The sequence below is a fragment of the Varanus komodoensis genome, unplaced genomic scaffold, assembly GCF_004798865.1.
Source record: "Varanus komodoensis strain SLA01 unplaced genomic scaffold, ASM479886v1 scaffold5, whole genome shotgun sequence".
In the NCBI taxonomy this organism is placed as follows: domain Eukaryota; kingdom Metazoa; phylum Chordata; class Lepidosauria; order Squamata; family Varanidae; genus Varanus; species Varanus komodoensis.
Genome location: NW_025336087.1, coordinates 11156768 through 11169258, shown reverse-complemented (window position 1 = coordinate 11169258; position 12491 = coordinate 11156768). Strand labels below are relative to the sequence as shown.

The 12491-nt window shown below is 40.2% G+C and overlaps 1 protein-coding gene across 1 annotated transcript in view; it reads right to left on the bottom strand.

The window, feature by feature from the left end:
- Positions 1-2291: 2291 nt before the first annotated feature.
- LHFPL2 (LHFPL tetraspan subfamily member 2) overlaps positions 2292-12491 on the bottom strand; it is a 75039-nt gene continuing 64839 nt past the window's right edge. Inside the window, exon 3 of the mRNA XM_044446375.1 lies at positions 2292-7788. Within this exon, the coding sequence (XP_044302310.1) occupies positions 7532-7788 (257 nt within the window). The 3' untranslated portion in view covers positions 2292-7531. The remainder of the gene's footprint in view (positions 7789-12491) is intronic.

Genomic DNA, 12491 nt, shown 5'->3' with positions numbered 1-12491 from the left:
CAGTGCCTCCTCTTTGCAGCAAGGATTTTCCCCCTCTAGATGGGCAGGCAGGAAGGCATGCTTTGGAAACCACCCTCTCTCCCCTTTTGCTTCTCCCACCCCCAGCAATGACGACTTTCCACAGTGATTTTTTTTTAAATGGAAAAGTTTTAAGGCAATTTGTAAGTATGAGTGGTTCTTAACTTGGATACTGCCTGCAACCTCATAAAGAAATCATTCCCACGAGGGCAGACCTTAATTTTGTCCTTTCAGTTCAGACACTTGTGTTGTTTGGTAGGTCACAGTACATAACTGCAGCTTCTTTAGTGGGTCATAGACTTACACTCATTGCAAGATTCTGGAAGCGGCTTCAGAACTCATAGACCTGGTGGAAAAGGAATTCTGTTCATTTATCCTTTGGATGTAAATTTGACTTGAAAGTAATTGTTTGGATTAGAAGTCTCATAGTTATGATTCTCAAAAGCTTCCATGACAAGTAAACTCAGAAAGCATACAAGTTTTTAATATGTTATTGGAATGAACCTTAAGTGTCCAAGTCCAGATGTATATGCCATTGTACAGTTTCTTCCAGTTCTATTTTCTTAACACAAAGTCTTATTCCTACACTGTGTGTGATAGTGAACTTCGCAAAGCAAACATAAGTCTGTGCAATGAAATGAAAACAGCAGAAATCTGATAAAAGATGTGCTGGTCCTCCAGAAAAGGCAAATCTGTCTGCCTGGGAAGGGCAAGCTCTGCCAGCTTCTCTCATATACTCATTTTTTTCCAAGTTTTCTAGAATAATTCTGACAAGAAACTCCAATCCTCCAAGCTTTTGCTGAGAGTCTGGAAAAGGTGAAAACAGGGAAACTATCATTCCTGTTCTTCTTCATGGTCTCATATGGACTTGTGTGCTGCACAATGCATAGGGCAGGGAAAAACTTCAATAGCTGAGCGTTCAGCATAATTCTGCAGGGATGCATAGGAGTTGTTGGGAAGCATAGAAGACTATACTGCCTATGTACCCTGGCAAGAAATATGTAAAGCCAGCAAGTGTAGCTTTGCTTCAAATGAAAAGGTTATAGCAGGGGTCCTCAAACTTTTTGAATGGGGGGGGGGGCAGTTGAAAGGTGCATGGCAAGGCAGGGGCATGCGCAGAGGTAGTTTTCTCCAAGTGAGTCCAAAATGAGCTTGTGAGCAAGCCGGTGCCTCGCCATGTGCGCATGCAGCAAGCTATGGCGGGCCAGATAAATGGGCATGGCAGGCTGGATCCAGCCCGTGGCCCGTAGTTTGAGGACCCATGGCTTATATAAGCCCCCACTTCTAAAATGCATTTGCACCATAACTGCAGTATATGTGAATTACTTTGTAAGTTACTTTTTTTTAAAATGTACACGATGCGGGTAGCTGTGTAAGATATGCAGCACACTAGTGTGATGATGCTCTCTGGAATTTGTTCCTCTTCAGTACACAGGCTTCCTCTTGTTCTCAGCCCTGTTTTAGAAATGAGCAAAACTGAGAGGAAGTCTGTGAAGGCTCGTGAACTCCGGTTGTACCACTAGCAATCTCCTTCCACATCATGTACAGCACAAGCAAAGGCTGCAAATCACATCTGTTGAAAAGCGATGCTGCTTGATGCTTGACAGGTGTCTGTGCAAACATTTGTTCCTGCTCACCAGGAAGTTGGACTCATGGCTACAAGAAAGCAGGTTTACTGAGTCTAGGGAATTCAGTGGACTTTGACCCCCAAAACAGTTTCTTCGCATCACGCTGTAACTTACCTTTACCTAATTAGTTACATACGCAGAAAGAGCTTCATTGGGGTATTTTATCAGTGATTTTTTTTTATTGAATAAAGTCAATAAATGTGCAAAAAAGGGTATTTGGATAACACGTAACTCCAGAACCCTTTTGATTGCTATTTTTAAAAGTGTGTGGTCATCAATGAAAATGTAGCCCAGTCTTGGCATTATCTATACCGGTTTCAGTGCAATCTAATCTGGGTAACTGTAACCTTCTGAACTTGAAGGATTATGGACATCTTATTTGCAGGGCAGAAGGAATATGGAGGATGCCACAGAAAACAGCCGACCAATCTCTGCCGTGTAAGTGTTGTGCATCGCCCAGAGACTGAGACACCACCAGGATACTTGATGTCATGGCATACCTCTCTCTTCCTGTCCCCTCCCTCCCCCAAACTCTATGTAACTCTATCTCTTGTGACCCAAGAGATTCATCTGGAGTGGGTTGTTTCTATGCTGCCTATGAATGGAAGAGGGCACCCCACCATTGGAAACCCAGCTACAGTGTCAGTGTGCTTTTCCAATCCGGCAGCTGGGTCTCCAAAATTCCGTGGCTATCTAGACCACACCTAGTGGTCACACAATTGTGTTCTTTGCAATACTATAGCAGCTTGTGAATGCAGCTTTCATTTTGGATTTCAAATCAATATTGGGTAATACATATTTTTGTAACTCCAACTATATGCCAGTTTTCCTATTTTGATTATAAATTATTGTAACTGTCAGTTGAAATCTTCACTGATACAAAGTGTCATTGCTATACACTCAATCAGAACTTACTGACAGTCTTATTTATGTAGATCTTACTCTCTATTTCATAAATGATGTGATTTGCATGTCTTTCAGAATGCTGATAGTATTACCATTAATACCTGTGCTAAATATGTAGTTATTTCTCAGAAAACATCAGGGGTTAATAATCATTTATTAGGCAAAGAAATTACTATATTGTACACAAATTAAATTAGTAATGCAGCTCAACAGCAATGTTCTTTACTGTGTTTAACAAACCAAACATATCTTTTTCCCTCCTCTCATTTATATTAATGAGCTCATTAGTTGCTAAATATCAAGTTACCCTTCACATTTAGAGTTCAGACTATAAATAAGTAGGCCTGGATTACCCAGAGTTCAAAAGATGCTGGAAATCCTTCATTGAAATTATTTTTAAACCTGCCTTTTTCCAAAGAGAGATTTCAGAGCACATAATGTTGTTGGCACATAATGTTAAATAGCATAATACCTTTGTTATGGGGCATCCACTACTCTTTTCCCCTTTGAACAATTTCTTTTCCTCATTCTCGTTATTGAACTTCAAACACACTATGTCTCTTGAACCCTCTGGAAAAATTTATGGTACATAACATAATACAAGTTTACAAAAGTGATTAAACAAGTTATTGCAGAAATACTAAAGTATCTTTTAAATTTTGATCTGTCTAGTACACAGGTTTAAAACATACCAACCATTTTTATCAATCAATGTAATATGCATTAAGTAGCAGTCAGATATAAGACTGTATCTGAAACTGAAATACTGCTTTGCCAAGTGTCTTTGACATTTTTAGAGATGAAATTCAAAAGCATTTTTAAACCACAGGATGCTACTCATTTGAGAACTTACCAGGAGTGTGCTGGTCTAATTCATGCATGCAGTTATCTCTGGAATGGCAATAGAACTTATTTCTAGGTAAACATGCAGTTGTTGATAAAAAATAGGTACAAATGTTTTTAAAAACTCTGTAATCCCTTCAAAGCATGATGTATACTCTGTTCATGAACTGATTCTGAAACTGGGCTGTGTTTAAGCCATAGGATTGTAACAAGTTATGTTTGATGCATTAGGTGGTGATGTAATAGAATTTCAGTAAAGTGGCAACTTGAGAAAACAAATTAAGTCTATTTTTACCTTATATGCTAACATTTACCAGGGCCTCAGTTACATGTGCACATGCTTCCTAAATTACGGGCTTTCAGTTTACTTTAGAAATTTCATGCTTCCTGTTGAAAAACATTCAAAGATAATAGGATGGATCCAAAGGAAAATGGATGGAAAGTGCCTTCTCTGCCTCCTCTCCTGGCAGCCTCCTGAAACACCTCTTCCAATTTATCTGATTGTGTGTGTGGGAAGGGTGTCCTTGAATCTTGGAAGAGATTTTAGTAGCTGGGGCTGCTGAGGTGAAGGGCACTCAGCCTCTGTCAATCTCATAAAAATGTGTTTTTCTTCAGAGCCAACCCACTGTAATTAGGACATAGGAGTTTATAGTGAACTAAATCTTGACTTTAATAGTAGCTAAAATTTCTATTAGCATATTGGATTTCAATGTATTGGGGGAGGTCTGTTCCCTAACTTAAAGAAATCTCGATTTAGATCAACATAATCAAATAAAATGATTATCAATAATTCAATTAGCTTTGGTATGCTGGATTAATGTGTTGCAGCAAGCATAATCTGTTTGGTCAGGGACAGGAAACATTTAGCCCTCCAAATGTTAGACACTATCTCCTATCATCCCTTAGCATTGATCATGTTTGCAAGGCTGATAAAAGCTGCAGTCCAGCAACAGCCGAAGGACTGCATGTTACCCATCCCTGTTACTAGTATTAGACTTTCTCAAAGGAGGAGGAATGTATCTGTAAAGTGGACCTTGTTCATTACAGCAGCATCAGTGAATTGAGGGCACTTCAATTTTTTTCATGGACTTAATTATTTATCTAAATGTTTCAGACCACAATATATTGTGTAACGATGGAATGCTCACCTTGGAGCCCTGACCAAAAAGGAAAAGCAACAGATGGAAGTATAGAAAACCAACTACTTAAAGGAATACTTTGCTGGGTCAGCCAATTGCTTAAAAGACACTTAAGAGCCCTATTATTATTCTATTCCATGAAAGCTATTGTGTCAACTTCTGTGTTTCTCTCTCTCTCTCTGGGCAGACTCATACAGTCATTTCTGATTCAGCAAAGTCCTTAAATGGTGGTTTTACCACCTGTAATTCCATGCTGGGAATTGTTTGTAATAGACTGGCAATTGTTTTCGAGGAAAGGAAATCTTTTCTCCCTGATGCAAACTGGAATCCAGAGGTGTGAACACACAATTTCCTCCCTAGTTTTCACTTCCAAAAGCTGTCACAGGACTCCTAAAGTGCTTTTCAAGCAGTATGGAAGTTATGTGCAAAAGCATCTTAAACAGAAATGTGCAGAAAGGGGGAATATGCTATCCAAAGCTGTTTTTCTTTTAAGCTGCTGCTGTGGTTAAGAACTAAATAGCTTTTTGAGAGATGGGTGTTTAAAGAGCAACTGGGATTGGCTGGTTTGCATTTTTTAAAGAAAACTTTGGAAATGATGTGCATCTTCAGACCAGGTATAAGCATGCAACACAATCCTGGTCATATTGTTATAGCAATATTTTTATAAGAGCACTTTCCCTGTCTGCATTGTGGTAAAATTATATCCTGTAATTAATTTGGCACTTCTGAATGTAAACATTGGACTAGCCCTATGTCCATAATGAAGCTAAAAAGGATTCTGCTCCTTTAAAAAAAACTGGTTTTACTCTAACCTCAAGCATAAAAGGTTTTATGTTGTAGTACCAACAAGGAGAACAAATAACATCAGTGTAGACACTCCATGTGTACTAAGTTGGACTCCACAGTGGAACAATCCAGCATGTTATACAATGAGAGAACTTAAGAAAAGCCATGTTGGATCAGGCCTAACTCAGCATTCTGTTTCTACAGTAGCCAACCAGATGCCAATGGGAAATCCTCAGATAGAACCCAAGGGAAACGGTAGCTTCTTGTTTTCTGCAGCAACTGCATTATAGAAGCATACTGCCCCAATACAGAAAATAATGTATAGCCATCATGGCAAGTAGCCATTGATAGCTTTATCCATTCTGATTTTGGCTAATTTCTTAAACCGGGCCATGTTGGTGCCCATCAGCCCAACCATATTTAATAGCCTTCGGGGCCTCACTCAATCATTGGTGCCTACCTGGGGCTAACGCTTGTTAAGTACTTGGCCATACAAAGTAGGCTGCATATGGCTTGTATCACTATTTATTCTCCACTTTCTGTAAACAGCAAGACAATCTGCTGAATTTCCAGGTTAGGTGGGGTTGGTTCGGTAGACTCACTGTAGCATGAAGACTACCTTACTGCCTACTACCTTATTGACTACTACCAAAATCACACTTCATAGTTTTGATACCAGTCGTGTTGCTGGTACTCAGCATATCACTATAGATGGCAATAACCCACAAAAAATATATGTGCGTAATTGTGATTTGTTCATTCACAGGTGCCTTGTTGGAGTACTTATAGCAGTGGTTAAAGAAGCAGCAGCCACACACAATAATCCTGAGTTTGAGTTTAGACAGTAAATTACTTTCCTTTTCACTGGAATTTTCAATATTTAAAATTTTAGAAGAAATGGTAGAAATAAGTGGTTATCATTAGTGGTTTGATAGCATTTTAATCTAGCATCTTAACCTCCCAACTGCTGTGTTTTTCCTGCCTACCAAAATGTACAATATAAAATATTAGTAGGACTAATCTAATACTTGAATGTCTGGATATTAGCCATTACTTATCCCTTCATTTTTCTTGTACATCCATTACTGTAGCACACTGTTATGTTATTTTACTGTGGTCCCACCCCCCCCCAAAAGAAGTGTTGTGGAACAATTACATAAATACATTAACTGCCTAATGGGAAAGGATCACTTATTGAACACTACAATCATCAGCATTTCCTATACATGTAATATAACTTTTAAAAGATCTTTCAAAAGACTCAGACCTTAATATAATTTGCCATTAGCTGATAACGTGGCTGCTTTAGGCACAGTGGCAGTCTGCACTTGAACGGAAGATGAGGCAGTTGATGGTACTCTATGAGCACCAATATTATCTGTGCTTGGTACTGTTCCTGAAGGTCAATAAGGCCTACATGTCCTCTTAAAGGTATACCTTCATGGATTCAGTACTATGTACTCTTGATCCTAAGACTTCCTTTAGCTATCTACAATTATACAGATAAACCAATCATACAACAGGAGTACTTGCCTGTTCTAAGAAACCAAAGTAATTTAGCTTAAACTCTGGCTGCCACCATATATTTGTACTTGGTTTGGGCTGTCGCTCTGTGCCTCACATTTTCACTGGGCAATCTACTTCTTATAGACGCCTGAAAATCACTTTCCTACCAGCTTCACCTGGACTTCCTGCATGGTTCCTAAACACATTCTTCCAATGTGCTGTTGCATACAAATTAAGTTGTTGTGCTTTTCAATGTCTTTCCCATGCTTTCTGAAAAAAGTAAATGGAGGATGGTACCAATGTGATGCCTAAAACTCTTCAAGCTGCAGCCTGATTCTATCATCGTATGTCCATAGCAGAACCATAGTGACTTATATGAAACATTATCCTTCAAAGGATTCCTTCACAATCCTTCATGCTGGTGAACCTAAAGTAGGAACTGGTTGCTTCCACAATAGGCACTATTCATGGAAATGTGAAGCCAACAGGTACGCTCTTGTGTCGGCTTGCTGGTGTACTCAAGTGCCATAATTCTCACCATTAACATTTTCTTATGCTGCCTGTAGTCCCCAGTGTCCCTCAAGTAACATTCAAATGCTTGATCTCCAAAAGACTTGTGGGGCTCCATTGCTTCCCACAGGAGTCCACCTACGAAGCCACTATGAAAACATTTTTTCTGAGATGTGAAAAGGTTTTCTTGGATAATTAAAGGAGGCAGATAAGGCTTTTCCCCTCTTCTATTTCCTCCTGTACTTTATCACTAGAGGTTGCAATTTCAGCTTGGGCAGAAAAGACGGCACAGATGAATGTCAGGATGGTTCCACCAATGGCAGTGTAGAAGGCCCAGCCCAGAGAACAGTCACCAAGTTTATAAGCAGAAGCGTAAGGTCCACAATAGCTTATTGCCTTCTGACAGCCCCACCCAGCAGGGTACAAGATCAATCCCAGGATAAGGAACAGACCTGCAAAGGAGAAGAAAAGATAGTAAGAACAAAACTGCAATCAATCTATGTAAATCAAACAGTGGCACAAACAGGAACTCATTCTTTAAGGGAGAATGCATCATGATCAAAAGTGAGAGTTTTTATAAGCATGAAGCAGAATGACTTGGCTTGCAATTTAGAGACCTGAATAATGTCTTTTGTTTACAGTTAAAAATCCAGGATTAATTTCCTGGATTTCATTGCTTGTAGCTCCATACTAAAGTTGTATTTATATGGCAATGCAACAAGATTTACTTGAAACCTGAATGGCACCTATTCCCCCTCCCCAATAGCTTCCATTTCAACCCCTGCTTGACTCCTAGACACAACTTCTTCATATGTGCCATTGTATTTAGATCAGTTGTGCTTTCTGGTTTTTCAAGTACAACGAGAAAAAATGCCAGAGAGGATGTTCTTAGCAACCCATTGATATCCACTGTCAAACATCATTTCATTGTGGGAGGAATGCTTGGGTCAATCCATCTTTTTAATTGCACCATGTAAAATTAATTGAAAAACAACAATGAAAACCATACCTATTTACTCTATTAAATGTACTCATTTTCCTCAAAGCCTGTATTTTTACCAAGTTATAAATCACAGCCACTATCTGTTTGTTTCTCAGTAAATCTTCAGGGCAAGAACAGATGTGAGAACTAGTTTCTGTCTGATTCAAAGCAATTAAGATTTTACATGCTCCAGTACATTATAGTTTCTTAATTATTAGGAAAGAATGCCAGCCAGCTGTGAGAAACAAACCAAAATCCTACTTTATTTAAAAGAGGGCGATGAATATAAGTAGGTCCAAATTATGCCAGGCAGGTCTTGAAACACACTAAATTCTTTAGGAAGCATTTAAATAAATTTTCAGGCAAGTTAATAATTTTATTAGTCTGTAGCTTACAAAAATACATAGGTGAATTATAACCAAATCTCCATTTGTAGGGACTTCTCTATATTTGTGAAAAATATATGTTGTATAGCATTTCCTATCATAATACCCTTTATTCCTTACTCTTGGGCAAGCAAGGATAAAATCCTGCTGAATGCAACAACAGTAACAGACTAAAAAAAATCCCCTGCCTAAGGTCACTGTGAGATTGCATAATTCTTCTGAATATGAAGCCCTCCTCTTCTCCAAGCACAGAAAAAATGCTTAGAAAATTCTAAGTATAGCCCTAAATTTTGTTTGAAACAGTTTTCATTCATTGGATGCTGCTTTCCAGCTAGACACTATTTCTTATACATGTGTAAAATGAAAATGCAAATACAAACATATTCACTGAAGACATATCTCTGCTACAAGCCTGTCTCCTACCAGTTTAATTGCCATGGCTTCCACAAAAGCTTCTGGGGGTTGTACTTGGGAAAATGCTAATTTTGTTACGGGATGTTTACTGACCTGTGATACTGAGTTTCAGTTTTCTGGGAAAAGTGAATGCTAATAGAGAGGCTCTGGCTTGCCACTACCTTATTTTGGAGTTCAGTAGCTTGTATTTTTAACACACATCACAACTTCTTGGTGCAGGAACAGCATGGTATCTTAACAGGTAATATGTCCATGCTCCGAAAGAAGCTGGGCCTTTTAAAAATGTGCAAAAGTCTTCTTTTTATGCCTCTTCGGATAGTGGACTTAACTTTTAAATGTACAGCAAATCTGATCTAATGAAAACAGTGTGTCTGAGGAGGTTTGACTCATGTTTTCCCAGTAGTTCATTGTGCAGCTTCAAGTATCTATTCAGCACCATCCTATGCGTGTCTACTTGAAAGTATTTCAAACCAGGTATAGGTCAGGCTGCAGCTTTAGTAGGTGAAGGTGATCAGATTCATATAAATGCATCCCCATTTGCTACAATGGAGGCACTGAAAGGGACATGTGAATAAAGCTGCTTCCTCAGTTTTACTGAAAGGGGAAGTGGTTCTGTGTGGAACGGGGCTGCTGAAGCAAACCCTTTGGCCCTGAAAGCCAAATCTAGTTTTGCAGGGAATTGCATGTGAACCCTTTCAAAGCCCAGCCCGGGCTGTTTAGGTCATTGAGGAAAGGAGCCTCCACCTCCCCGTCCCATATCCCAATAGCCCTATGCTTATCTCTGATTTCTTGCAGTATAAAGTAGTGTATACCCTGCAGCAACAGATGTGCAGAGGGATATACTAGGCCACATGTGGCCCTTGGGTTCACTTTCTGAACTAGTCCTGTAGAAGCTGTCTGTATGTAGGGGGTACGCACATGGGTGCGCATGTGCCCATTGGATTAAATGAGAGAGGACTGGGTTCAAGTCTCTGTTCAGTCCCTGAAGCTTACTGGCTGCTTTTGGCCAAGTTACTTTCAGCCTAACCTCCTTCCCAAGACTATTGTAAGGGTAAGTCTGGATAAACATGGGCTTTCTGAATGATGGCTGGAAGCCATACATGAGTCTAAGGCTGCAATACTTGCCTTGGAATAATATATTATATCCAAGCAATAAATCCCGAAGTATTTCAAGACAGCTGAAACATGTTTTTAAAAGCGACAGGAGAAAGGGCAAGCCATCCAGTGGCTTCCTTAAAGCAAGACAGCTCCCAGATCTACTTGATTTTTTAATCTGAGTTTTAATGAGATTTAATTTTAATTTTTCAAAATGCAACTCGGAAATCTACAGTTGTTATATGATACAGTCTACTCTGTTGGGCATCTGTGGAGCTAATACGCTTACTATGCAGCTTTTCTGAATTCTATTATGATTCATTCTAAATTTGATTATTTATTTCCAGAAAGCTGCAACAAAGGGAGATGAGATACAAGGCTGTTCCATCAGTTCTAGTGAAGAACAACTTTCCTTTCCCCACAACCTTCTCCATCTCTTTTTGTGTTATATCTTTTTATAACAGACTGTCTTGATTTTATTAATTTATATAAGCTTATTTTGGTGAAATGTGGGATTATAATGCTTTAAGCAACTTATTAATTATACTGATAATTATACTAATTATACTATACTAATTAATCATGGACCACTGCCTTGCCATGGCAAAGGGGCTTGTATAGCGCAATGAAGCTATGAGCTATGGTGTGCAGGGGCACCCAAGACGGACAGGTCATAGCAGAAGAAGGAAAATGGCAACCCACTCCAGTATCCTTGCCATGAAAACCCCATGGACAGTACCTAAAGGCAAAAAGATATGACTCCGGAAGATGAGCCCCTCAGGTCAGAAGGTGTCCAATGTGCTACTGGGGAAGATCAGAGGATGAATATTAGCAGCACCAGAAAGAATGAAGCAACTGGGTCCAAGATTAAGGGACACTCAGTTGCAGATGTATCTGGTAGTGAAAGGAAAGTCTGATGCTGCAAAGAACATTACAGCATAGGAACCTCGAATGTAAGATCTAAGAATCAAGGTAAGCTGGACATGGTCAAACATGAGATGACAAGATTGAACATCGACATCTTGGGAATCAGCGAACTAAAATGGACAGGAATGGATGAATGACCATCAGGTATACTACTGCGGGCAAGAATCGTGCAGAAGAAATGGAGTAGCCCTCATACTCAATAAAAGAGTAGGAAAAGCAGTACTGGGATACAATCTCCAAAATGACAGAATGATCTTAGTTCGAATCCAAGGCAAACCAGTCAACATCACAGTAGTGCAAGTCTATGCGCCAACCACTGATGCTGAAGAGGCTGAAGTTGACCGGTTCTCTGTAGGCCTACAACACCTTCTAGAAATAACACCAAAAAAAATAATATCCTTATCATCATGGGGGATTGGAATGCTAAAGTAGGAAGCCAAAAGATAACTGGAATAACAGGCAATTTTGGCACTGGGGTACAAAATGAAGCAGGGCAAAGGCTGGAAGAATTTTGTCAAGAGAACACGCTGGTCATAGCAAACACTTTTCCAACAACTGAAGAGACGAATCTACACATGGACAACACCAGATGGTCAACACAGAAATCAGATCATGTGCTCTGCAGCCAAAGATGGCAAAGCTCTACACCATGAGTCCTCAAACAAAGGCCCGGGGGTAAGATCCGGCCCACCATGCCCATTTATCCAGCCTGCCATGCCCATTTGGACCTGCTGCACCCATGCGCACACCCGCCACCGCCCACCTCGCCCCACACGCAGGGAGGCAGCGGTTTGCTCGCTTGGAGAAAACAATCTCCAAGCGACCAAGCCACTGCCACGCACACCTACCTCCCCTCCCCTCACTGCATGCGCCTGCCCGCCCGTGCCTCGCCCCGTGCCCACCTCAGTGCACGCACCCACACGCACCGCCCCCACCCCCTCACCGGCCCATGTGCACTGCCAGCACCACCTTTCTGACCCGCAGCTAGCACCAGCACCTTTCAACTGGCCCTCTGCTGAAAAAGTGCGAGGATCCCTGCTCTACACAGTCAGTAAAAACTAGACCAGGAGCTGACTGTGGCTCAGATCATGAGCTTCTCATTGCAAAATTTAGGCTTAAATTGAAGAAAGTAGGGAAAAGCACTAGGCCACTCAGGTATGACCTAAATCATATCCCTGATGAATATACAGTAGAGATGACAAATAGATTTAAGGAATTAGATCTGATAGACAGAGTGCCTGAAGAACTATGGACGGAGGTTCAGCACATTGTACAAGAGGTTGCATCTAAAACCATCCCAAAGAAAAAGAAATGCAAGGAAGCAAAATGACTGTCTGGGGAAGCTTTACAA